At 39.8% G+C, this 27,918-nt stretch overlaps 1 protein-coding gene across 1 annotated transcript; it reads left to right on the top strand.

The window, feature by feature from the left end:
• Positions 1 to 581: 581 nt before the first annotated feature.
• tpte (transmembrane phosphatase with tensin homology) lies at positions 582 to 26,379 on the top strand. Its single transcript, XM_007891219.2, has 18 exons — positions 582 to 631; positions 5,859 to 5,936; positions 8,679 to 8,726; positions 9,941 to 10,102; positions 10,978 to 11,097; positions 12,729 to 12,828; positions 15,056 to 15,119; positions 15,772 to 15,836; positions 16,473 to 16,533; positions 17,296 to 17,377; positions 18,378 to 18,466; positions 19,487 to 19,548; positions 19,771 to 19,851; positions 21,128 to 21,233; positions 22,394 to 22,491; positions 23,724 to 23,819; positions 24,154 to 24,224; positions 25,388 to 26,379. The coding sequence occupies exons 1-18, from the start codon at positions 585 to 587 to the stop codon at positions 25,497 to 25,499; spliced, it is 1,542 nt and encodes a 513-aa protein (XP_007889410.2). The 5' UTR covers positions 582 to 584; the 3' UTR covers positions 25,500 to 26,379.
• The last annotated feature ends 1,539 nt before the right edge of the window (positions 26,380 to 27,918 follow it).

Below are 27,918 nucleotides of genomic sequence, written 5' to 3'. Positions count from 1 at the left end.
GGATATTTTCAGAGCTACTGGGAGGAAAGAGTAATGGGTGCAAGATGATCCAATCTGACAGAATAGTGTTGTCTCCCAGATGTGTTTAGTGTGGGGTCTAGAGGTTTACAATTTTCTCTCTCCCAGCTTCTCTGTGTGTTGTATTTTATCAATGTTAAGCATTCCTAAGAGCACTATACAAATGCAAGTTGTTGGGTGGACTTATATTTTATAAAGGGTTTTAATGCATTTTGTATTTTGTTTATTTAAATTTAAAAATTTGTTTTAAAACTGAAATGAATTTAATTACTCTAAACACTTGCTCTATTGTAGCAATGCAGTAATCCCAAACATGTTTACAAGTGTATATATATATATATACACACATTTATAATATATATTAAAAAGCCTTCATCACTGTTTTCGCTATTTTGTTTTAGTGGGAAAAATAAATCTTGCATGATGTTTTTATCGCATTCTGTATGATTTCCCATTCTTCGCTTCATCCAGTTTGTTAACTGTTATTGTGTATATGTCTGTTTTTTTAAATCTACGATCAAGGTCTCAAGTATAAAAGCACAAAAGTGGGGATCACAGTCTCCAACATGTCAGCTATCACATACAACCCGACGTTAGACTTTAACCTTAGTGGGTAAGTAAATTCTAACCTGCTGATCAATTGTAATGAACAGTAGAACCAGCAGACATGACCTGCGATTGAAGGGGGTTAAATTCAGAACAAATCTGCAGAAAGGCTACTTCAGTGAGCCAATAGTGAACGAATGGAACAGGCTCCCTAGGGAGATGGAAGAAACAGAAAGTGTTGATCCTTTCAAAAACAAATTAGATAGATTTCTGTTAGAAAATAATATCTGGGGCTACAATATATAGTTTGGGGCACAATGTGCCAAGCGACTGCAAGGATGACGAACTGGAAGGACTTTGGTCTTCTTTCACCCAGCAAATCCAGGCAGGGCGAAACCTTGGGCAAGTTTCCTTACTCCACACGATAATAATCCCTCCAAAACAATAATAATTGGTCATTTTCAATCCACAACTGTTTGTGGGACACTGCTGTGCGCGATTGGCTGCCGCGTTTTGCCCACAAATATACGGTCAATTCACTTTACAGCATATTCTGTGAAGTGCTTAAGACGTTTAGAAGACATGAAAAGCGCTCTATCAAATGCAAGGATTATTATTATTTCTATGTTCTTATGATAGCTGCAGTATTAGGATCATGAAACCACAAAAGGCCATTCAAGTTCCCTTTGATGGCCTATTCCACGAGTTTATTTGACTGTGGCAAATCTTTCCCTTCCACTTCTTTGTCTTTTTGGCCACAAAACTCACACAATCACTGCACTTTACATCCCTTCAAAATTCCTTTTTTTTAAAATAAACACTCAATCCCCGACTACTTATGGGATACTGCTGTGCACAATTGGCTACCGCATTTTGCCCACAAAATATACAGTCAATTCACTTTACAATATATTCTGTAAAGCGCTTTGAGACGTCTCAATGACGTGATAAAGCACTACAGCAAATGCAAGGATGAATATTATTATTTATGGGACATCCTCCCAACACGAAAGGTTCTATACCAAATGTAAGGATTACTTTTTTCAATTTGCTTTGTATTCCTTACTTCCAAAATATTTATCTCCTTTTCAAACATTTCACTATTTCTATGGCCTTTCTAGGCAATTCATCCCCAACTCGCTTGTGTGAAAAAATGCCCTTTTCTGAACTTTTCCCACTACCTTGTCTGAAAGTGAACTAGAAAGAACAGGTTTGAAGGCAAATAGTGACTCTGGGGGACAGAAAAGGACCTTAATTCCCTTTCCCCCCCCATCCCCTCCCCCTCACTACCCAATCTACAATAATAAGTTGGGACAAGCATTTCCTCTTAAATTGAATTTAGCAACGCCAGTATAATTTGTACTTCATTTTCCTTCCACTCCCCTTTCTTTCCCCTCCCTTTTGCTGAATGTTTTATTTCCTTTCTCTAAAACCCAACATCACTCTCTAATCGCCCAACTAAGTTGGCTTTCCCTGGATGGTAAGACACAATGGAAATACCAATTATTCAGTGTTGAGCTTTGAACCTGGTCTGAAAAATACATTAATGAGCTATTTTCTGCCCAGCCCAAATAATTGGTAACTAATCTCTTGCAGTTCAGTGATTTTATTTTCCTTTTTGCAACTGGGCAAAGGCCTCAAATGTGAGGGGTGAGTGTTGGGCTGTTGTGTCCAGCAAAATTAATCCATAGGCATGGTGTTACAAGATCAAAATCAAATTAGATAAGTTTCTTTTAGGAAATAATATCATGGGATACAGTATATAATTTGGGACATGATGTATGTGCGACTGCCAGGATGGTTGAAGGCGAACTGGATGGACCTTGCTCATCTTTTGTCTAGCAATTTGTATGTTTTTAAGATTGATCTGGTTGAAGAAGGCCGTTCGGCCCATCCATTCTCATCCCTCTGGAATACCAACCCTACTGTTTCTCTCCGACCCCTCCCCAAGCACTAGTACTTTTTAAATGAATCTAGTGTCCTGGCCTTTACCACCCGTCCTGGTAACCTGTTCCATTCGTTGATTATCCTCTGTGTATAATAAAAAAAATTCCTGGTATCTGAACTAAAATTACCCTTTACAAACTCTAAACCTATGCCTCTTGTTCTCCTGCCTTGTTACACCTGACTTGCCTTTCAAGTACCTGCAAACCTGGTTTGCACGGGTGAAAATGTGGGGCAACAGAGCAAGAAATACCTTCATTTTTATTTAGAATATCTCTCTTGATTTTATCCACTCTGTTGATCCGAAAGCACTGATGCTAAATCATGGTTCCAGCTGCGCCCACAGTCCTCTCTGCCTCTGTGTATAATAAAAAAAAATCTTGGTATCTGAACTAAAATTACCAGAGTATTTGACCATGGAAGGTGTCACAGCCAAGCCAGAGCACTCTGCAGAAGAGGCCACTGGACAGGCTTAAAGAAAGAACTCTGTGCAACCTTCTTGTTACCAAAAAAAAATGTGGTCACTCAATCCACGATTGTTTGTGGGACACTGCTGTGTGCAATTGGCTGCCATGTTTCACCCACAAAATACAGTCAATCCACATTACAATATATTCTGTGAAGCACTTTGAGACATCTCAACAACGTGATAAGGCGATATATCAAATTCAATGATTATTAGCTCGAGGGCATTAATGTCCATTCTAGCACCTCAGCTATAGCCCAAGCTGAGGCCAGCAAATGGAATTGGACTTGAACTAGCAAATGCTCTGAATAGTCTTACAGTGCAATTGGATTGCACCTTTTATCCACTAAGCTGTTGGGCGTCTGAACACTCTTCGAAGAAACTGTTACAAAACGTGAATTTCTTTTTTTAAAAATCGTGAGTACAGTGTCTTTTGTTGTTGAAAAGAATTTGCAAACAAAGAGGCCTTTGTGTGTAACGTGACTGATAATAACAATCAACGTATGAAAGTGAAAGAAAATGGGATGGGTTAAAGTTTCATGTGCGTACTTCAGAACATTAATGGCTCCACTTCTAAGAATCTTAAAGTTCACAAACTGATTTCCCCTCCACCGAAGTGTTTCTGACCTGAAATGCACATTTATAATAATAATACTACATTTGATATAGCATCTTTCATGTCATGAAGACATCACAAAGTGCTTCACAGGATTTGTATCTGAGTGACTGTGCGTTGTGGGTAAATGCCCTTTCTCCCAAAAACAGATTTTTTTGGAACCATAAAAATTTCCAACGCAGAAGAAGGCCATTCGACCCATCGTGCTTGTGCTGGCTCTTTTAAAGAGCAAAATCCCACCGCACTGTTGATTTGAGAATTTATAGAATTCTTAATTATTGATGACTTAATATTAAATAAACAAACAAATAAATAATTTGGTCATCCAATCAAAGACTATTGTGGGACACTGCGGTGTGCAATTGGCTGAGGTGTTTTGCTCACAAAATGTACAGTCTGTTCACTTTACAGTATAGTGTGTGAAATGCTTTAAGACGTCTCGAAAATGTGATAAGACGCTATATGAAATGCAAGGATTATTATTGTTATTATTTACTGTTTACAGTAAACTGGGTGTCAGCTTGGCTCATTTGGTGGCAATCTGCCCTCTGAGTTAGGTTCTCGGTTCAAGCCCCACATTAGACTTTGAGCTCATGATCTAGGCTGACGTTTTAATAACTGAACAAACAAATAAATAAATAATTTGGTCACTCAATCATGTGTGTTGAAGGTGCTGTCCTTCAGATGAGATGTTGAACTGCAATCCCATCTGTCTGTTCAGATGGACATTAAAGATTCCATAGCACTATTTGGAAAAGGAAAGGAGTTTCTTCCATTATCCTGGCCAACTATGCCCCAAATACAATTGGTTATTCAATTCGGTTGTTTGTGTGATATTGCTGCGTGCAAAGCAGCTGCTTTTTTCACCTATAAAATAGTCACCTCAGTAAAATCCTGTGAAGAGCTTTGAGACAACTCAATGCAGTGATAAGACTCTAACATATGCAAGTATTATTATTATGAATGAACAGAATATTTCAAATGCTATTAGAGACTTGGTAACTAGTTATTTTGAAAATAAACACTTTTTAGAATCCTAAATAAACATTTGGGGAATTTGGTTTATCTCTGGCTCAAGGTTACATGAATGGTTGGGATACACATTGCTCCACATTGCCATACTGTTGGAATCTCTTACACTTCACTCCTGGGAGTGTAACCAAAGTGTACCTTTTTTTTATTAAATTGTGTTTCACTTGTTTTGCACAGTAAATGATTCTAATCCATTAAAATCTTATGGATTAAGATTGGTCTATTGATCGTCAGTGCTGAGTAAAATTTTAATCCTCAAATCATTCTGTCTAGAGACGTTGACTCTTGTTCTGAAACCACTGCTCAGTTTTTATGAACAACAAAACACTCTTAAGTATTGTTTCCCCAAACTAAGTCCAACCCCTTTTTCATTATTTATTGTGCACCTGTTCTGAACTGCAGCTAGATTTCAGCTCCACATCCATCCACTTGTGGATTAAGAAATTAGAGGTGAGAAATCAATTCAAATCCTGTCCAAGATGAGTTACAGATTTAATAAGAAATTGAGATTGGACTGTTTTTGTCACTACTTTTAAAACAAAGGAAAGACTTGTGTTTGGAGAGTTCTGGTCGCATCATATAAGTATTTGTACTGTGTATTCCAGTCCGTCGAACCTGTGGCTAAAACTATTAAAAATAAAAACCATTAGAACAAGTTTACTTAAAGTTGTGAAGATGAAATATGAGCTGAAATGACCTAGAGCTCCTACTCTTTATGTGTGTGTGTGTGTGTGTGGATGGATGGATGTGTATAAGCTATCAAAACATTTTAAACTGTGTCTCAGTTTCATCTTTTGTTGTAGCGGGGGGGTGGGTGGGGGGTTGCTAGTAAAATCTACATCTGGGGAAGAATGTCCCATTTTGGCACCATGTCTACTTAAAATGTTCTTGTGTTAGCGAGCTTGATTTAAAAGAAAAACTAAAACTCTCAGCACTGATGTCTTGAGCTCAGATCAGGCAATTCAGGAGATTCATACAGGAGACTCTTTGCAGTTTGCTATATATATTTTTAAATCTGGTCACTCAATCGATGACTGTTTGTGGGACACTGCTGTGGCTGCCGCAATTTGCCCTCAAAATACAGGCATTACACTTTACAGTATATTCTGTGAAGCGCTTTGAGACGTTTCAACGATGTGATAAGGTGCTATATCAAATACAAGTATTATTATTATTTCATCAAACACTGCCATGCCCGTGGGAAAACTGATGTGTCGTTTCACTTGTTTCTGTCAGTTTCAGCGATGATATGGAGGCCAAAGTGACGATAGATGATGGAAAAGTAGAAAGTGTTGGACCGGACACATGGTATAAGTAAGTGAGAGATTGTTCTTTGTTCCTGCACACAAAAACATTGATGTGGTGTAAATATAATGCCAATGGGGCGTTCTGTAGTTCAGCAAGTTTGTCCGGTGAGCAGCTAAGGTGGTGACGAAATTTGAATGAGTTGGCTGATCTCAGCAGGGAAGCAACAAGAGGTTCCATAATTGTCCGCAACTTTATTGGTTATCCCAGGAAACGGTGGGTGGGTGGGTGGGGGGTTGGGGGCGGTGGGGGGAAAGAGTGAGAAAGTCAGTTCCCACTTCTACTGATAATTCAATGACAACTCCCATCCCCACCTCCTTCTCCCACCATTAAAAGCTGTTTTAAAAAAAAATCATCATAATAATTTGGTCACTCAATCCATGACTGTTTGTGAGACACCGCTTAGCACAATTGGCTGCCGCGTTTTGCCAACAGAAAATACAGTTAATTCGCTTTACAGTATATGCAATATTAAAAAATAGTAATCTTGCATTTGATATAGCGCCTTATCACGTCTTCGAGACGTCTCAAAGCACTTCACAGAATATACTGTAAAGTGAATTGACTATATTTTGTGGGCAAATGCGGCAGCCAATTGCACACAGCAGTGTTCCACAAACAGTCGTGGATTGAAGTGACCAATTTATTATTTTTTTTTGAAGGAATTATTACCCCCAGAAAAGCGATCCGCCAATCGATTAACAACTAGGTTCCTACTTACTGCTAGGTAAACAGAGGCGTGTGGAGTAAGGAAACTTGCCCAACATTTTGGCCTACCAGGAATTGAACCCAAGTCTCTCGCTTGCAAGACGAGTGCTCTAACCACTGAGCTATAGGACTCCACATGTGAGCCCTTTGAGATGCCTCGAAGATGTGATAAGGCATTATATCAAATGTAATATTATTATTATGTGTGTGTTTATAAACCAGGTGAGAACCAAATCAGAATTGACGTCCTCTCAACATTGTCCAGCTTCAGACCTGAATAATAATCATTTAGGCTGACTTATTCTATCTACCAGTGATACAGTTCCACAGGCTCAGGAAGGTATCACTGATTGATAGAATAAGTTGAAAATACTTTGGGGAGTGGAAAAAAATGCAATTGTTTTAAATGCACTTGCTTTCCTGCTGATTCAACGCTGGCTATTGAAATATGGTTAATATTATTATTTATTTGTGTCAGCCTGGATCAGCTGGTTTCTGAGGTTAGTAGGCTGTGGATTCAAGCCCCACGTGGGAACTTTGAACTCACTGTAGTCCGATACTCCAGTGCAATGCTGGGGGGAGTGCTGCATTGTCAGAGATGGCGTTCTTGGGTTGAGATGCTTCAATGCTGTATTTAAATTGGCTGTGGGGTTGTCTACAAATACAATCAGGATGCAGTAGTATCCTATGAAGTGCTTTGAGGTGACTTGACAATGTAATAAGGTGCTCTATCAAAAACAAGGATTATCATTCCAAGCAATTCTATGTAAATGTCACCTCATCAAATTGAAAATGGGGAGGAGTACCACTGAAATATAGACATAACTACAGTCATTTTATTAATAGTACAACACTGGTTAATTTTTTGACAAATTCACAGAAATAAATAGGAAACTTTAATAATCAGCAAATGTTGATTAGTGAGGGAATGAATTAAAATACAATTTACATTTATACAGCACCTTTCATGTCAGGATGGAGGCTGTTGTAAAGCTTATTTTAGCAGTCAGGTTCTGTTTGTATTTTTACTTTTATTATGTAAACAAGAATGGCGTATTTTTAAACAGTTACGTATTGCGCAATGATATTCTAGGCTGGCTTTTTTTTCTTCCATTCCTACACTCCAATACTGGGAGGTGAAATTCTTCAGATGGAACATTAAACTAAGATCCTTGCGTGAAGTCCCATAGTACAGTGGTTAGCGCTCTCACCTCGCAACAAGAGGACCCGGGTTCAATTCCCGAGCGGGGTGGAACATTAGGCAAGTTTGCTTATTCCACATGCCTCCGTTTACCTAGCAGTTGTTCATCGATTGGCAGATTGCTTTCCAGGGGTAAAAATCCTTCCAAAATTTTTTTTCGCTCAATCCACAACTGTTTGTTGCGCATGCGCAATTGGCTGCCACATTTCGGCCACAAAATACAGTCAATCAACTTTACAATATATTCTGTGAAGTATTTTGATACGTCTTGATGAGGTGATAAAGTGTTGCAGCAAATGCAAGGATTATTATCCTCTCTAACTGTTCAGGTTAAAGATTTCATGGTTTTCTTTCCCCAGTGTTCTGGCCAGCAATCACCCAGATAGCATTGGTTATTCGCTTGATGCTGTTTGTGGGACATTTCTGTTGCACAAACTGGCTGCCACTTTATCTACAAAATATCCTCTCTCCACTTTACAGTACATTCTGTGAAGCACTTTGAGACGTCCACCTGGCATAAAGGGGACTATATTGCATGCAAGAATTATTTTTAATGTTAAAAGAAATTCAGATGCTATTAGATTGATCATTTGTTTATGTATAATGCTTCTCTGGTGTTGACTATCTGATTGTTTGCAACAACTTGAAATGAACTTACTTAAAAATAATTTTAATAATGCAGTACTTGCATTTGATTATGGTGCCTTTCACGTCAAGAGGACGTCTCAAAGCGCTCCATGGGATTTATTGTAATGTGCAGTGATTGTGTTTTATAGACTAACTTTAAGGAATAAAAATTGGTATGATGTTGAGGTGCTCACAAGTGTTTTGTTTTGTTACAGTGAAATCAAGCAAGCAATTGCACCTTATGTCATGTCTTTCTGGTTCCAGTAAGTAACCCATTCCTGATTTCCTAAGGCTCTTTGAAAATGCAGTGGTGCTCTCTCTGGTACTGTACAGAAGGGTTTGTATTTTGTTTTCCAAATGTAATTTTGTTGTCGTTTTGAAGAGCCCAGGCTGTACAGTATGTAGTTTCTAGCAATCCATAAATGTCTCTCCCTCTCCCCAGGCCTCCCCACCCCAAAGCTGAATTCAGGCTTTATAAATTAATTCTGGAGAAAATAGTATTTCATCCATAGACTTCCACAAAATGGATAATTATCTGTGAAACTTTTTTCCAAAAAACATTAATGGTACTTATAGATGTGGTCCTTAAAGGTAGAATCTGCGTATTGTAGAACCTCTTTAAAATGTGCGCAATTGGCTGCCCCTTTTTGCCCACAAAGTACACAGTCACTACACTTTACAATATATCCTGTGAAGCGCTTTGAGACGTATTGATGATGTGATAAAGTGCTCTATCACAAGTAAGGTTTCATAAAATTCCAACCCATGTAATTGTGAGGCACGATAGCCCGGCTCGCTGCTCACCAGCTGGTTCCCAGGCTAAAAGTAAAGGTTGACTTCCAGGTAGCTGTCAGCACCGCTTCCTGTCTGCTGTTCAGGCCCAAAGCAAGACGTGGCGTTGACAGCAACTTGATGATTTGCTTTTATTTAATTGCGGGAAGTTAAAATGACTGCCTTTGAGTCAATAGGGTCGCAGTCCACTTCCTGCTTTGCACATATGCAGTGAATTGGGTCCACAGGGAACTAAATTGGGACTGAATTTGCACTTTGTAGAGAAGCGTGTTATAATGGGATTACACAGTAATAGCATTTGTGGGAGTGTAGTGATGCCTTTCATCAGGGTACCAACTGCATCCAGGGAGTAATAGAACGCTAAACTGTCCATCAGTTGATGGACTAAGTTTCACATACTGCACTGTACTGTCAGGAGGAGGGGAATGAATGCAAAATTTAATAATTAAAATTCAAGCGCTCTGAAACGCTGTCTGGCATGAAGGGTGCTATATAAATGCAAGTTGTTGTTAAATCAAGGAGGGGGTATTTTTTATTTAACATCTAAATCTGTTAAATCCTGTAAAATTCACCCCAGTGCATTGTAACCTTTGCAAACCTCGCATATCTTAGTTTTTTTTAAAACATGTTCACATTATTCCATTCAACGGGATTTAATTTTTTGTTTGTATCATTTCTGTTGCAGGATTTTTGGTATTGTGCTTATAATTGTTGACGTGATTCTTGTAATTGTCGACTTGTTCACTTCAAACAAAAGCAAGCACACCGGGAATGCCATTGTAGGCATCTCCTTGGGAATATCCTTCTTCTTTGTCGTTGATGTTCTCCTCAGAGTCTTTGTTGAGGGGTAAGTAAGGGCCTTTATAATAATAATAATAATAATCCTTGCATTTGATATCGCGCCTTATCACATCTTCAAGACGTCTCAAAGAGCTTCATAGAATATATTGTAAAGCAAATTGACTATTTTTTTTGTGGACGAAACGCAGCAGCCAGTTGTGCAATGTGGTATCCCAAAAACAGTCATGGATTAAATGACAAAATTATTATAATATTTTTATTTATTTATTGCCCCCAGAAAGCAATCCGCCAATTGACTAACAACAGTGTTCCAACTTGCTGCTAGGTAAACATATGTATGGAGTAAAGAAACTTGCCTAAAGTTTTGTCTAGCCTGGGAATCAAACCCAAGTCCTCTTGCTTGCAAGGCTGAACCACTGTATTTCTCTGACCAATATTCTGCAGGAAAATGTATTTTGTTGGGCCGACCATAAAGTTTGGTCACCATTGATCTAATCACACTTCCAATTGGGCTGAATAGCCTGTTTGTGTCTGTGACACTCGAAGTAATGATAATTATCCTTCCATTTGATATAGTGCCTTTCACGTCGGAAGCATGTCTTGAAGGGTTTAAGAGGATATACTGTTAAGAGGTGTAATTGTATTTTGTGGGCAAATGTGGCAGCCATTTTGCTTGCAGGAACATACAGCAATAAAATAATGATCCTTGCATTTGACATCGGGCCTTATCATGTCGTCGAGACGTCTCAAAGCGCTTCACAGAATATACTGTGAAGTGCATTGACTGTGTGTTTTGTGAGTGAAGTGAATAGCCAGGTTTAATTTTTACGATCAATTTCCCTTTGAAAAGGAAAGCTTTCCAAGCCTGAAGCTTATAAACCTGAAGCTTTAATCTGACCATTTACTATCTGTACACCACAGGTTCCGTGTATACTTTCGAAATAAACTACACATCTTGGATGCCGTCATTGTTGTCGTTACCCAAGTTATTACGATGGTGTATGCATTCTCAGATTTAAGTGGATCCACTCACATTCCCAGGTATGGTGGGTTTTTTTTCTATGAAGGAGATGGAAAACTGGGAACACTATAGTTATAAGAGTAATTAATAATCATTTCATTCGATACAGGGCCTTTCATGTCAGGAGGACATCTTAAAGCACTTCACAGGATGTACGTAAAGTGTAGTGACCAGTGCCTTGGGACGTCCTCCCGACATGAAACGAGCTACACAAATGTAATTTGTTGTTGCTTATTTTGTAGTCGAACATGGCAGTTAATTTGCACGTAATAATGCTCCTCAAATAACCAAGACGTGATTGACCATAAAGCATATCTCAAGCATTGCGTTGAAGTTGTCAAGTTAGATTAAATGAGTTCCAATCCCTAAATGACTCTGGACTTGAACTCACAATCTTCTGACTCAAAAGTAAGAATGCTACCAACTGAGAAACTGACACACAAATTGGAGAAAAAAGTGTTTTTTTTAAACAAAAGTACCTAACTTCCATGATATTTAGAGTGGTGTTTGGTTTAAAAACATCGGTTTTAATTTACATTGATCGGGAAAAGTAAACCCAGCACAATCCAATCTTTTAAATGAGGGTTACTGTCGTCTTTTATGGGTCTCCAACCAAATGTGAACAGTTGGACGTTGAGGTCAAAGTGCTTTCATTGTTTCATTACACCAGTAACTTTCCTGAACCCTTGACTTTCAGTAAGTTTTCAAACTATTTGCATCCTGAAGCTAAATCTTCTCCATTCTATTTTTGGTATTTAACCGTTTCAAAGGCTTGAAGGTGAATGAGATTTAGGGCTAAAAATAGCTTTTCTTGAATTGCTGAGAAGACCTTTTGGGTTTGAATTTAAACAGAAGGCGGTGAGCAGGTCCAGATATGAACTTAATGTGAACTTAATCTATTAGTAAATTACTGATGGGTACCTATTGTTTTAATGTGAATCTTGCTACCTAGAGGGGTGGAAAGAAATGGATTCAGGAGAAGGGATTAGTGATGGACACTCTGCAGACACCCTGCACATGAGAACATACTGATATCATGACCTTAGAAATGAAGGGTTCTGCCTCTGCTTGTGAATCAGTTGGAAATATAATTTTGTTGGTACAATATAGTACAATGTATATTTACGTTGGGAGGACTTAACATCTGAGCTAGGGGTGGGAGCCGTGAAGGGTAGAAAGGGGAAAGATGACCAAAGCGCAGTCAAAGTGGTGCATTTCAACAGATCTTGGACGGGGTGCGGAGTGAATGAGTACTCGGGGATGGAGTGCAAGAGAATGAAGGCTGAATGGCTGAAAGCCCACCTGCCATGGATATGGTAGGGGACATGAAGCAGTGAAGGGACACAGATTAAACCAAGTCTAAATAAGATAGGGCACAATGATTGCTGTGCTGTTGAGGCTGGGGAGTGGGGTGGACATGGAGCGAGCATTGGAAACATGAGAGGAGAACTGAATTGTTGAAAAATAATTCAGTTTTATTTTGAGATCAACTGGGACAGAATAAGTAAATTGTACAGAAGTCTGCTTGAATGCATCATTGATGTTGCAAAATTGGAGACCTGACCTTTTAAATGGTCTAAATTATTGGCTGGGATAAGTTTAGGTTTTTGAAGACCAGACTGTCACTGATCTCCCTGACTTTATTCCTTAGGGTGATCACTATCTTCCGAATTCTCCGAGTGGTCATTCTCATCAGGATTTTCAGGCTAGCCTCCCAGAAAAAACGTTTAGAAAAAGCCACGAGAAGGATGGTGAGTTGGAAACCTTTCCCGCACTATAAGCCTAAACTCTGCTTGTAGCAGCTTTGCTAGAAATTAATGTGTTTGGGCCTTCAAAATGAATCTATGAATAATGGAAAAAACTCTGTTGTTAAGTCTAACTTTGGAACCTGGTGTCTCCAGATAAAATGATGGCTGTGGGGTGAAAAGCCGACTGCTCTTTTTTATTACTACTACATTAAAGGCAAGCCTGACTTTGGAAAAATAACATTTTCAAAGCATCCAGAGGTTCTGTTGCATCCATGTACAGAGGCATGGCTGTGTGTCAGATTGGCTCAGTTGGTAGCACTCTCGCCTACATAAGTCAGAAGATGGGTTCAAGCCCCACGTTGGGACTTGGAACTTGTATAGTCTAAGCTGACGCTTCAATGCAATGCCGGGGGTGGGGAGAGCAGCATCCCAACAGATGCAGTCTTTTAGTTGAGACATTAAACCGAGGTGCTGTCTACCTTTTCAATTGGATGTTAAAGATCCCATGACACTATTCAAAAAAGAGAAGGGAGTTTCTCCTGGTGTCCTGGTCAGCAATCCCCCAAATAAAATTGGCCATTCGTTTCATGGCTGTTTGTGATTGCTATGCACAATCGCATACAAAAACAAAGTCACTTCATTTGACAGTAAATTCTGTGCTTTGGGATGTCCTCCTGATGTGAAAGGTGCTATACCAAATGCAAAGATTATTATGTACTCAAGTGAAAAGTATTGGCACTTTCGGAACTAGGAACATATATGTATGGGGATGTCTTAACATTATCGCTTAGGAATTGCAATACCATTTTGCGCACCAGTGAAGCTGTATTCTTGTGACTCAGCAGAAATTAAATGATAAGATACTATATCAAATGCAAAAATAGTAGGATTATTATATAATCTATTAATCAGGAGATCATGCAACTAATTTGTGCCTCTTCATAAATGTGAAATACCTGTTTTGTAACTTGTCATATTTTAAGAAAATTAAGGGTCATTCCGAAAACCCAATAATGTTCCGTGTGCTTACGAAAACAATAGTCTCAGTGCAATAAAAATGACTGAGCAGATTGTATTCAAACTTTGAAGTACAACAACGACTTGCACTTATATAGCGCCCTCCATGCAGGGCAGCGTCTCTATATAACGTGCTGAAGTTTCAATGTCTTACTTGCTTGCTTTCTTGTGTAATGTACAAACAAAAGTTCCAACTGAGTTTCTCAGGTCAGTTTCATGGGTTAGAAAAAGCCTTCAAGCTGTGAAAGCCTCATTGTAGCTGTTGATATTAAAAACACAAGCCAGTTTTGGGGTGTGACTTGGTTGCTATGGATTTGTCAGGTTGTGTGGTTTTCTGCAATGCCTCTGTGATCATAAATCAATATAAAATGTTGCACTCACAGCTGTGGTTGAAGCGGAAACCATCAACGTATTTAAGAGGAAATTTGTATAATAATCCCTGTATTTGATATATAGTGCCTTTCGTGATCGAGATGTCTCAAAATACTTTACAGGATTTAGAACCATAGAAATTCACAGCATAGAAGGCCATTCGGGCTATCATGTCTGTGCTGGCTCTTTGAAAGAGCAATCCTTTCATTCCCATTTACTCCCTTTTAGATATCTATTGAGTTCCCTTTTGAAAGCTCATATGGATTCTGCCTGAGCCATAGGTCCCAGCAGACCATTCCATAACCTAACCATCTGTGCAGGAAAAAAATTCTCCTAACCTCCAATTTTGCTCATTTTCTAACTTAAATGAATGCCCTCTAGTCACTGACTCACCGACTGGGAAATAAATCCTCTTTAGATTGCAAAACCTGGTTCTGTCACTGCCTGCAGCTCAGGTGCCAAGATAGGACTAAGCGTCTTGGGACATCTTCCGGACATGAAAGGAGCTATATAAATAAATTTGGTATAGCACCTTTCACATCGGGAAGTTCTTATGTTCTCATGAGGATGTCCCAAAGCGCTTCACATGATTTATTGTAAAATAGAACGACTGTGTTTTGTGGGAAAACATGTAAATTTTAATTGTAAGTGTAGTGATTGTGTAATTGTGGTGCAGGATCTGGTGTGTGGTGTATGTTGGAGGTGTAGAGCTTATTTGACCAATTCTGTAGTGAAAAAAGTGCAATGACGATCTTTTGGAAGGCCGTTTGTACATTTAGTAATAGTTTTGGGCAGAAGTAATAACTTGGAGTTGTACTAACAATGAGTTGATTTTTAACAGGTGTCTGAAAACAAAAGGCGCTATCAGAAAGATGGGTTTGACCTGGACCTCACCTATATTACAGGTTTGTTGATATTATGTGTGTAATGGGCTGGAAACTGTTGATATCCTACTAACTGGATGTCAAAGATCATGAGCTATCCAATGCAGAACCCTTGCTTCTCACTGTCACTGTTGGGAATGGAGTGAGGGCAGAGCGGGGGAGAGATTCTTCAACCTCATGACAACCAATTGCATTTTATGTCGCGCCCTTCACACTCAGAGTGCTTAACAGTGGAGAAGCTTGACGCTGAGCCAGGAGGAGAGAGAGGTTGAAGAGGAAGGTCTTCAGTGTGATCTGACGATGGGCAAGGTGGAGGGATTGAGGCAGAGTTCCAGAGTTTCGGGGTGTAGTGACTGAAAGCCGTCGAGATCAATATTGGGAACAGTAGGTTGAGAAAGTATCCACCTCTGGCCTATTTAAGTGTGAACTTTTGTGGCTTCCGATATCCACAACTAAGGCTGGAGTAAAATTCCTTTATGTTTTACCAATGCAGTGCTGAAACTCACTGTCCACCTATTGGTTGGAGACATTGCCTCATTACTTCCTTCCCTCAAGTAAACACCTCTGTTCAATCAAGTCCTCCTTTTTGTTGTTTCTTGTAGTTCTTTGCGTTGCCTCATTCTCTGAACTGACAACGGCATTTCTGATGCTGATCTTGTTTGGTTTTCTACAGATCGGGTCATTGCTATGTCTTTCCCGTCATCTGGGAAGCAATCGCTTTACAGAAACCCTATTGAGGTATGTGTTCTGTAATGGAATAAATCATCCTCTTGATATGTGTGTTTTTAAAATTAACTGAATGTTTAAGACAAGATAAATGTTTGCCATCTGAGCTTTCGGCTCTTCTCCCTCCCCCCTCTCTGTCCACTTGCATTTATCTTCAATGACTTTAATATTAAAACCATTTGAAACTCATTGCACCAACTCCTCCTGTATATGCCAGCTATGAGGATCGGTTCATTGGGTGGGAATTGGCTTTGTCCACACAATTTTAGTGCGGAGTCCTGTAGCGTATTGGCTAAAACACTCGCCTCGCAAGAAGGTTTGATTAGGCAGGACGAAACCTTAGGCAAGTTTCCTTACTCCACCCACCTCTGTTTACCCAGCAGTAAGTAGAAGTCGATTGGCTGACCGCTTTCTGGAGGTAATAATCCCTTTTATAAAAAATACTAATAATAACTTGGTAACTCAATCCACAACTGATTGTGGGACAGTGCTATGTGCAATTGGCTTCAATTCACTTTACAATATATTCTGTGAAGCACTTTCAGACATCTCGATGATGTGATAAGGCGCTGCAGCAAATGCAAGGATTATTATTGTTATAGTGTCTCTTTTTAAAAATGAGTAATCACTAACTTGATGCTTTCACAGGAGGTTGTAAGATTTTTCGACACAAAGCACAAAGAACATTACAAAGTCTATAACCTTTGCAGTAAGTATGTTATTTCCTATTTGAGGGTATTCTTTTGGCAGGCAGTGTTTGACAGACAGTGTTTTTTATATAAGAATAGTTTTAAATGGATTAGAGAGGAGAGAAAAATAATGTTAATATATGAGTGGGTAAACTGGGCTTTGATCTTATTGAGTCTCTTTCGAGAAACTTCCTTTTGTACTTGAATTGTGCCGTGGGATCTTTAACGTCCACCTGGATGGGCAAACAGAACCTTGGTCTGACGTCTCATACAAAGCTGATGCCTCTGACAGTGCAGTTTTGGGGGGGAGTGCTGCATTGTTGGAGTTGCCGTCATTTGGGTGAGACTTTAAATGGAGCTTCCGTCTGGCTATCCAGGTGGATGTTAAGGATCCCATGGCACTATTTGAAAAGAGGAGTTTCTCCCAGTGTTCTAGCCAACAACTCTTTCCTTGCCCGCCCCCTCGACTAAGATATTTAACCCACTTCATGGCTGTTTGTTGGATATTGTTGCATACAAATTGACTACAGCATAGAGTTTTTTTTAGACTTCTCAATGTGATAAAGTGCTATATCAAATGCAAGTATTATAATAATAAAAATGTATCCGTTTGACTTTCCCTGCGGTCACCTCCATCCTTTGCCCTACTTGGCGTTCAGCACCGTCTTTGTAAAGTGCTGTGAAGCGATGCTCTATCTGGAGGGTGCTGTATAAGTACAAGTTTTATTTATTGACAGTTGTCTTTCAGTCTGAATGGAGTTGATCGAACATTTCAATTCCAGGTGAAAAAGGCTACGATCCCAGATATTTTCATTACAGAGTGGAAAGGATTTTCATTGATGACCATAACGTGCCTGTGTTGGAGTAAGTCTTCCTTTTTTGCTTCATGTAGTTCAAGCGAGAGGACCTGGGTTTGATTCCCCGAGAGGGTGAAACATTAGGCAATTTTCCTTATTCCACATGCCTATGTTTACCTAGCAGTAAGTAGGAACTTGGTTGTTAGTCGATTAGTGGATCACTTTTATGGGGGTCATAATCCCTTCAAAATAAATAATAAATTGTTCAATCAATCCACGACTGTTTGTAGGACACCTCTGTGTGCAATTGGCTGCTGCATTTCACCCGCAAAATACACAGTCAATTCACTTTCCAGTATATTCTGTGAAGCACTTTGAGTCGTCTCGAAGATTTGATAAGGCACTATATCAAAAGCAAGTACAGGTATTAATATTATTGAAGGCACAAGGGGCAAATACAGTGCAGCCCCACTGATAACATGGTAGTTCAGGGACCTTGAAATCCCAACCAACCTTCTAATGGGATGTAATCGCTGGTTCAGCACTTCTGTATTCACTGAGCAATCGTGCAGAAAGCCAGTGCGCTCAAAAACACCAGCTGCTCTTGTGCTTAAATAGCATGGTGCACAGATACTGATGGTGACAAACTGATGACCTTGATATAGGCCACTTTTTTTTAAAGAAGCTGGTCAGATTTCTGGATTTTTTTAGTAAGTAAATATCAGGGTCCACACCCCAATCACTCTATAAGCAAATTGCATGATAATGAAATGCCTTTCAGTGTTGTTCTACTGCACCAAGGCTGGAACGAATAGGAGAAATGAGTTGTGCGCACTGATTAAAGCCGAATAAAATGGGACATTCACTTCATGGCTGTTTGTTTGTGGGACAGTGTTGAGTAAATTGGCTGTAGCATTTGCCCACAAAAATACAGCTAGCACATAAGTGTTGTAAATTTCAATGGTTCTAGAGGGAATGATGCACTTTTGTTTATAAGGTGTTTTCTTTTAAAAAAAACTTTGATTATTTTGTTCCCAAGTTGCAATATTTCTGCATTCCTTCTACAGGGACATGTTAAAGTTTACAGCGAATGTTCGAGAATGGATGGCAGCTGATGAGAGAAATGTTGTAGCGATTCATTGTAAAGGTGGAAAAGGTAATGCAGATTTTTCCTCTGGTAATGGAAAATATAAAAGGCTTACACTTAATCATAACCAGCGATATCTCAATTTAAGGTCAATTTAACATTTCTATAAAATAATGATAATTCACAATTATTGTGTCGAACAGCCCTCTTTTTAAAAAAAATTGCAATGTGTGATTATTCCTCTGATGTCAGGAGGGCACCCAGGTCTGAAACCAATCTTTAAAGAAAGGTTTAAAAGGACTTTTGTTGAACTTTAACTAGTACTAGCTCTGCAGGTGGCCATTTGACCCAATGTATTTCTGTTGATGCTTGTTTCTCCAATGAAACCTTCTATTCTAATCACATCTGCCCACTCTCCAAATGTGTCAATATCTTCTTGTAGCCTTCCTTACTCTTTGGCACTGACTCCCTCTAATTGAGAGTATCTGCAAACAGCAGCCTGGCTCAGTTGATAGTACTCTTGCTCCCAAGTATGAATGTTGTGGATTCAAGCCCTATGTCAAAACTTTGAGCTAGGTCTAGGCTAACAGTTCAACGCAGTGCTGGGAGGGTGTGCTGCAATGTTGGAGGTGCCATCCTTTGGATGAGATGTTAAACCAGAGTCCCATCTGCTTGTTCAGGTAGACATTAAAGATTCCATGGCGTTCCTTGAAAAGAGAAGGAAATTTCTCAGGGTGCCCTGGCCAAAAAGAAAACCAAATAAAGTTGTTCTCTCGCTCACTGCATGGCTGTTTGTGGGACATTACTGTGTGCAAAATGGCTGCTGCGTTTGCCTACAAAAGGTCACACCAATTTACAGTAAACCCTGTGAAGTCTTTTCCCAACATGAAAGATATGTACCAAAAGCAAGGATTAATAATGCATAGAATAATCTTCATATCTCCTCATTTTTATGGAGCTATGTTATGATTGCCTTTAAACCCTTTTGAGACGCTGCCATTAGAACAGTATGCAACTGTTCTATTTTGTATAAACTTTTCAAGAACTTTTTTGGGGAAACAATACTATATCACAGTTCTGTTTTTTTAGGCAGGACGGGAACGATGGTTTGTACCTGGTTGATTGACAACGATCAATTTGAGAATGCAAAGGTGAAGTTACTTTAGTGGAAGGTTATTCAATACTTGCAGGACTTTGGCTTGAAGTCTGCAATTTTAATTTGAAGGCAATTTTCAAAATAAAATGTTGATGTGGCAATTAAGAAGGTTTTTAAATGTTTCCAATTTAAAATATTGAATTTATAAATTACACAAGTCATTTTAGTTCCTATTGTGTGAAAGAACTCTAATTGTCTCACATCTGCTGCGTTTTAGGAGAGTTTGGATTACTTTGGAGAAAGGAGAACAGACACAAGTGTCAGCTCAAAGTTTCAGGGAGTAGAGACTCCTTCACAGGTATTTGTCAATGGAAACCAGTCTTCCCATCATTAGTGTTTTATGGTAGCCACGGAAATGAGGGATACACAGTTTGAGTTTATGCTGACTAACCTAATGACTAAAATGCTCAACCATTCTAAAGCTCACCTCTCCTTTCTCCCTGGCTTGGGGTCAAACTCCCCCATTGTTCAGTGTTTGAGACACTATCCCATGTGAAGGAAAATATATATATAATAAATATTAGTAACCCTTGCACTTGTTATGGTGCCTTATCCCGTCATTGAGACATCTCAAAGCGCTTCCATATATAAATGCAAGCTGTTATTACCTGTCCTTCGGATGAGATGTTAAACCAAGGTCACCTCTGCCTGTTCAGATGGATGTTACAGATCCCGTGGCACTATTCAAAAAGAGAAGGGTGTCCTGACCAACAATCCCCCAAATAAAATTGGTCACTCACTCCATGGGACATTGCTGTATGCAACTGGCTGCCGTATTTCGCCCACAAAATACACAGTTAATCCACTTTGCAGTATATCATGTGAAGCGCTTTGAAATGTCTTGATGATGTGAAAAGTGCTATATCAAATGCAAGTGTTATTATGATTTGAAAGGGTTTGTTTTTCCACAAAAAAACTATTACAGCATAATAAAAATCTCTTTTGATCACTTTAATGCATCTTTCTCCATGTAATTCAGGTTTGTAGGGAAAGTTCCATGTGCTGTGGATTCAAGTCATTGATTTAACTGGAATGCTTAAATTGTTGTGATGGTTTTACACTTGGCCTTATAAATGTAATACCAACATGCATGTTAAATTCTTTATATAGTTTACATAAATAAATAATAATAACAACTGTTTATGGGACACTGCGGTGCACAATTAGCTGCCGTGTTTTGCCCACAAAATATACAGTCAATTCACTTTACAGTATATTCTGTGAAGCACTTTGAGATGTCTCAACGATGCAAAAAGGTGCAATATCAAATGCAAGGATAATTATTATAGTCTAGAAACCTGAAAAATACTCAGTTTCAAATTACGTGTAAAATTGTTGCACAGAGGTATGGCACTGAAACAGACCATTTAGTCCAAATAGTCAGTGTTGATGTTTATATTCAACATGAGCCTCCACCCATCCTAATCCCTCTCACTTATACCCCTTTACTCCCTTCTTACTCATGTATGCATCTCTCTTAAATATATTGATGTTACAATGGTTTGTGGCTGAACAAAGAGGAAAGGAAAGATTTAACATTGGTCTAAAGGTTGTGATTGGTTTGTGTTGTGCAGAGTCGATATGTTGGATATTATGAAGTAATGAAAAATGAGTTCAAAAGGCAACTCCCACCACAGAAGAAATTAAAAATTAAAAATATTCGAATCCATTCTGTTCACGGTAAGTTTGTTTTGTTACCACCCTCCCCCCCCCCCCCCCCAACCTCTTGTCTGCCTGGACTGCAAAACCTTTTTTTGAATTTCTGAAATGCTTATCCACATCATCAATTTAAGGTTGTGGCTTCAAGCCCCGTGTCATAATTTTGAACTTAGCCTAGACTGACACTCTAATGTGGTTAAGAGGTTATGCTGTATTGACTGAGCTGCTGTTCTTTAGATGAGATGTTAAACCAATGTCCCATCTGGCTGTTGATCCTGTGGTGCTATTCGAAAAGAGAAGTGTATTTTTCTGGTATCCTGGTCAACAATTCATCTGCCTCTTTCCCACCCCCACCCACCACAATAAAATTGATCATTCGCCCCATAGTAGTTTGTGGGACGTTGTGTGCAAATTGGCTGCTGGGTTCATCCAGAAAATACAGTTGCTACACCTTACGATAAATCCTGTGAAGCACTTTGAAATGTCCTCCTGATGTGAAAGAAACATGGCTGATTTTAGATCTTAGATCTAAATCTAAGTTTAGAATTAGATTTGGCTGATTTTAATAGCCAGCGAACACTGTTGAGTCTCAAGAATATTGGTCAATCAGGGTGACGAACCAAAGGGTGATCAACATCCATGGAACTATACCATCAGCAGAAGAAAAGTGTCAATGTTTTTAGGAAAGGTGACGGAGAGGGAAATGGCAACCAATGTTCTATCCCATCAGGAGGAATAGTCAAATGGAAAACACTTTTTTTTATTGAAAAAAGGCAATGCTGATGACAAATTGTGAGCAGGGATTCTTACTGCTCAGCTCCTGTTAACCCTAACAGAGCCCCAACAGTTTAGGTGCTGCTACTTCAACGAGTAGCAGCAAACTTGCCAGTCAGTGCTCTCAATGGCAGTTGTGTAGTTTTATGAAGTTAAAACTCCAGCAGTTGAACCAACGCATACTCAGGGGCCCCCAAGCTTTTGCACTTGCAGACCTGCGCCAAATATGCTCCAGATTATGTAAACTGGATGGGTCTCTTCCAGGGAAAAATGCATATTTGATTCCAGAAGCGGGTAAATTTCCATGTCCTGGTGTCATACATATGTGAACTCTCTCTGGTTTGGATACTCTTAAAACATGGTGATGGGTTTCTGCTTATGTGAGACATCTGTTTTGTTCTATGTAGGGGTTGGCAGAAACAATGGCAGTGATCTGAAAATTGAAATTATTGTGGCGAAGAGGCTCGTATTTCAATGTGTTTGTGCGACACAAGAAAATTGTAAGGTAAATGGTGCAACATCGGAGCTTATACTCAACAGGACGTCAAACCATCCTTTCAGTTCCCCAAATTTTCCAACCCTCTGGTGGAGCACTTCTTCAGCTGAATCATAGCCTTCTCTTGGTTCTGACTCGAGTCACAGTCACCAATATGATCTCTTCTGCATGATTACAGAATTAACTTGAGCACATTGAAAAGTATACCGCTCGTGTGTCCTTTTCATGCAACTGGAATTAATGACCTTTCATTTGGTACAGCGCTTTATCACATTGTTAAAATGTCTCTGAGCACTTTGCAGCATTTCACTGTAAAGTCTAATGACTATTGGCAGGTGAATCAAGCAATCAATTTGTGCACAGCAATGTCTCACAAACACCCATGACCAATTTTATCTGAGGTTTGTTGGCCACTTTGGGCATTCCGACATTTTGCCTTTGAACACTTGTAGCACAGACGAATTGCAGCATTTCGCCGACAAAATATACAGACAATCACTTTATAGTATATGCTGTGAAGCACTTTGAGACGTCTCAATGAGTTGATAAGATGCTATATCAAAGGTTATAATGACCTTTCTACTTCTGGTTCAACATCTTCTTTGTTATAAACAACAGGTAAGTCCTGTAGCTCAGTGGTTAGAGCACTCGCTTTGCAAGTGAGAGACCTGAGTTCAATTCCAGGCAGAGGGCGAAACCTTGGGCAAGTTTCCTTACTCCACACCCCTAATAATAATCCCTCCAAAAAACAAAACAATAAATTGGTCATTTTGAATCTACGACTGTTTGTGGGACATTGCTGTGTGCAATTGGCTGCCGCGTTCACCCACAAATATACAGTCAATTCACTTTACAGTGTGTTCTGTGAAGCGCTTTGGGACGTCCTCCCGACGTGAAAAGCGCTATATCAAATGCAAGGATTATTATTATTACGGCATGCGAAAACCTTTGTGTGTGGAGAGAACTATTGACTCACCATTTGGTTTGTACCCACAAATGCTGATCCAGTTATTCCACAACAACGTACACTCATAAAGCACCCTCCGTGCAGAGTAGCATCTCAGAGTGCTTAAAATTCAGCATCTTATCAATTCGTTGAGACGTCTCAAAGCGCTTCACAGCATATACTGTAAAGTGATTGTCTGTATATTACTGATTGAATGTTACATTTCTGTGCTCTATCGCTCTATGGAGCTTGACTACTCTTGAGTCTTTTTGTCTATTTTGTTTTTCCTCTCTAGTTGTTCTTCGATGCTGGGAATAACTCTGCTGTGATTAGCTTAGAAAATGGCCCTGAAGTGATCGGTGATGTCAAAGTCCGATTTGAGTCCAGTGGGGTAAGTTATTGAATAGTTTAATCATATCTACATAATAAGAGAACTGCATACATTAGAGGGAAAAAAATAGAATATAGGTGAAGGCAAATAGTAAGGGTGTGCGCTTGTGTGAAGTATAAACTGGCATGGACTAGTTGGGCTGAATGACTTGCCTTTGTGTCCTATCATTCTATGTAACCAATTCTTAAATGTTTAAAAAGAAATTTGATCTCTCTATTCACTTTACAGTATAATCTGTGAAGCACTTTGAGACATCTTAAAGATGTGATAAGGTGCTGTATCAAATGCAAGTATTATTATTTTAACGTGGTTGTTCCCTTTTGTGTCTACATAGGGGCTTCCTAAAGGTTATGATGACTGTCCTTTCTACTTCTGGTTCAACACTTTCTTTGTTGTAAACAACAGGTAAGGCATGTGAAAACCTTTTTGTGTGTGTGTGTGTGTGTGTGTGTGGAGAGAACTATTGACTCACCATTTGGTTTGTACCCACAAATGCTGATCCAGTTATTCAACAACTTACACTCAAAGCACCCTCCATGCAGGGTAGCATCTCGGAGTGCTTAAAATTCAGCCTCTTTATGCCCTTGCCAACTTTCCTTAGCCACCTCACTTTATCAGAGAAAATACAAGGATTTTTACTACACATTGTTGCAGGGTGTGGCACCACCCAATCTTTGACCCTTGCATCTTATAGTTAGGACCCCGAAGCCACCAGAACATGATCTGTAGAACTGGTATACAAGTGTCACCCTGCAATCACATCTGTGGAGTAACCCTTCAAAACCTTGTAACCCTTCAACACCTCAAGTTCACAAAGGGCAAGGAAGGCTCTTCAACCCATTTGATCTCATCCTTCTAGAATGCCCACTCTACCGTCTTGCCATCACCGCATTGAGCTGATTTTTTTTTAAAAATGAGTCGACAGCTCTAGTTTCAACCATTCCTCGTGGTAATCTGTTCCAATTGTTAATTGCAACAGCAACTTGTATTTATAGAATGCCCTTCACGCAGGGTAAAGAAAAATGTCCTAGTGTCTGTCCTGAAATTGCTCTTTGCAACTCTAAACTTGTATCCCCTTGTTCTGACTTTGTATCAAAGGATTTTCTGGGTTTATTTTCTCAATCCCATTATAAAAAAGTATACACATAATTGTAGATGAGGCAGCAATAATCAAGTACAGTCTGAATGGAACTAAGTGCCTTCGTCATTCAAACCTCTTGTGGAATGGATGTAAGCTTGTAGTAATTTACTACTATCAACAGCTCATTGCTGCCACCAGTGGAGGGAGCAGAAATTTATACATAAGGTCACTTTGGTTTTGTGAATGATCTAAAATGTTGTTTACATTCACCCCTAATAGTCACCCAAACCTACAATATAGTGGAATATCACAATGTCTCACAGCCAGCACTTTCCTCATCTCTTCCCTTGAGCAACAGTTTTGAATGATCACAAGACTTGTTTTGGATGAAGATCTATACTTTACTTACTAGTGAGTTTTATAGCCTTGAAATACAATTTAAGTAACTGCCTTGGTTCTAGCTTCTGTTTTTATTTATTTTCTCCAGGCTCCACTTATCTCGGGATGAACTTGACAATCCCCACAAGCCCAAAACCTGGAAAATCTACAGTGAGAAATTTGCAGTGGAGGTGAATTTTGACGAGCCCACTGCCAGTTAATCTATCAACTAGAACAGACCCTTTCCAATATTGTATCATACGTGATCAGTACCTGACTCCCTAAGGGAAAAACATTGTGAAGATGTGTGTGTGTATATATATATATATATATATAGTATCCAAAGGGAACATTTGTACAGTCTGCTATTGAATCTAATCATGTACTCCAGAATAGTTTAGCCCCATCTCTAATCTCTTTACAGCATTTTGATTCTTCGCTTACTTATTCTTCTCTGACATCTGAGCCCAGAGACTTTTTTTTTTGCTCTTTCACTCTCTCTTGTGTGTGTATCTCTCACTTATCAGCAGACTTGATTGGATTTGGGATGACATTTCATTACTGGTTCACTACTGAATACAATAGTGTATTTTTTCCTAGCAAGCAACATAATCAGGTCCTCAACATCTCTCTAATGGGCTACACACTGGTTCAGTGGTCCTCAAGATTCTATACTGAAACTATTTGTCCTTTTTGATTGCTGGAATGTGTGGATATTGAGGAACATTAAGTTCTGGAATTACCATTTGTTCATAACAGAGTGGTGCAATGGGTTCAAAAGTTGACTTGTGGAAGGAACAGTTTGTGTGTTCCCCCAATTGATGCATTTGGACTATTTTGTTCTGCCCTATTTTGGGTGAGACTCTAGTCACAAGCAATTGGCGGGGGTGGGATTGAAGAGGGAAGAAACGTCACTGAATATTCTAGGATGATATTGATTGAACTGTTGCAAATTTCTTCATGCATGTATGTCCATCTCAAAGAATGATTTAACTCAATATGCTTGAGAAAGGTAAGCCCTTTCCTCTACATGTGACCATCATGTTATTCCAGTGTTGCTGTGACTATCAGTTGTGGTCAAATATATTCAAATTAATAATCTTCAGATTTAATATAGTGCCTTATGTCACTGCAAAATCTCAAAGCACTCAAAATTTTACTGTGAAGTCTAGTGCCTGTGAATACAGTTGCCAATTTTGCACACAGCAGTAACCTACAACCAGCCATGAAGTGAATGATCATTGTGTCATCCACTACCCACCCCTCTCCCTTTCACCTGGCCCACCTACGCCCTCCACAACTGTAAATGTTATGTTTCTGGAAGGGAAACACACATATATTATTTATGCGGCCTGCAGACATTTCTCAAATAGGGCATCTGGCCCTCAGGTTGGATCACCCTGATATAGGGGATTGCTGGCTGGTTAAGAAACTGAGAGAAACTCCTGTCACTTTTCAAATAGTGTCATGGGATCATTAATATCTGTCTGAATACACCACCACCATTAAAATTACATTTGTATAGCATCTTTGATATCAGGATAAAGTTCCAAGTTGCTGGACAATCAATGTTTCAGACCCAAGCTGGGGGTTAGATCAGGAAGGGTGGAGGATAGTGGGGGAAGGGGGGTGATGGAAGGCATGGTCAAAGAGGAGGGTCTTGAGACAGGTCTTGAAGGAGGCAAGGGACTGTGGGATGGAGTTCCAGAGGGTGGGGACAGAGTGGCAGAAGGCCTGCCTGCCAATGGTGGGGTGGGCATGGTAGGGGACATGACACAGGCAGGTTAGTAGGGGGTTAGGAAGTCGCAGAAGTTGGGGAGAGCAAGGCCATGGAGGGCTTTGAAGGTGAGAACCAGGGTCTTGATCTATATCCTCTGTGTGATGGGAAGCCAGTGGAGTTGGGCAAGGATGGGGGTGATAGGGTCACGGTGCCTGGTGTGGGAGAGAACACAGGCTGCAGAGTTCTAGATGATCTGCAGCCTATGGAGGGAGGAGTTGGGGAACAGTCAAATAGTCCTTGGTTCAACTGAAGGACAGCACCTCTGACACTAGAGCTCTCTCTCAGCCCTGCATTGAAGTGACAGAATAGATAAATTACATTTGTATAGCACCTTTCATGGCAGGAGGACATGCCATGGTGCTGGACACTGTCGACCACTCTAGTCTCCTCCAAACTCAACCTTCATGGTCCTGTACAGATCCTACTTTTCACAGTCTCCACAAACAGCTTTTCCTCCAGTTCCCCCCACACTAGTACTGGCAGCATCACCACCCATGGATGCGTATCTCACTCAGCCAGTCTAGAACCTTGGTGTCTTGTTTGACCCTCAACTGTTCTTCCTAGCCCATACCTGTGCCATGACCCATTCTGCCTTCCCCCACCTCCGGAAACATAGCTCTGGATGATCTGCAGCTTGTGCACGGAAGTGTTGGGAAGGCCGACAAGTAGGGAGTTGACATAATCAAGCCTAGATGTAACACATGCGTGAACGAGGGTTTCAGCGACCTGAAGGGTGAGGCAGTGGCGGAGCCGAGCTATGTTTCCGGAGGTGGGGGAAGGCAGAATGGGTCATGGATGCTCTCAATCTAGACCTCTCCACATTTCTGTTTCTGGGCACTGTAATGTTTATCATTACAGCA

This window comes from Callorhinchus milii, unplaced genomic scaffold, assembly GCF_018977255.1.
Source record: "Callorhinchus milii isolate IMCB2004 unplaced genomic scaffold, IMCB_Cmil_1.0 Scaffold4, whole genome shotgun sequence".
NCBI lineage: Eukaryota > Metazoa > Chordata > Chondrichthyes > Chimaeriformes > Callorhinchidae > Callorhinchus > Callorhinchus milii.
The sequence above is the reverse complement of the archived record's forward strand: the minus strand, read 5'-3'. Positions and strand labels throughout refer to the sequence as shown.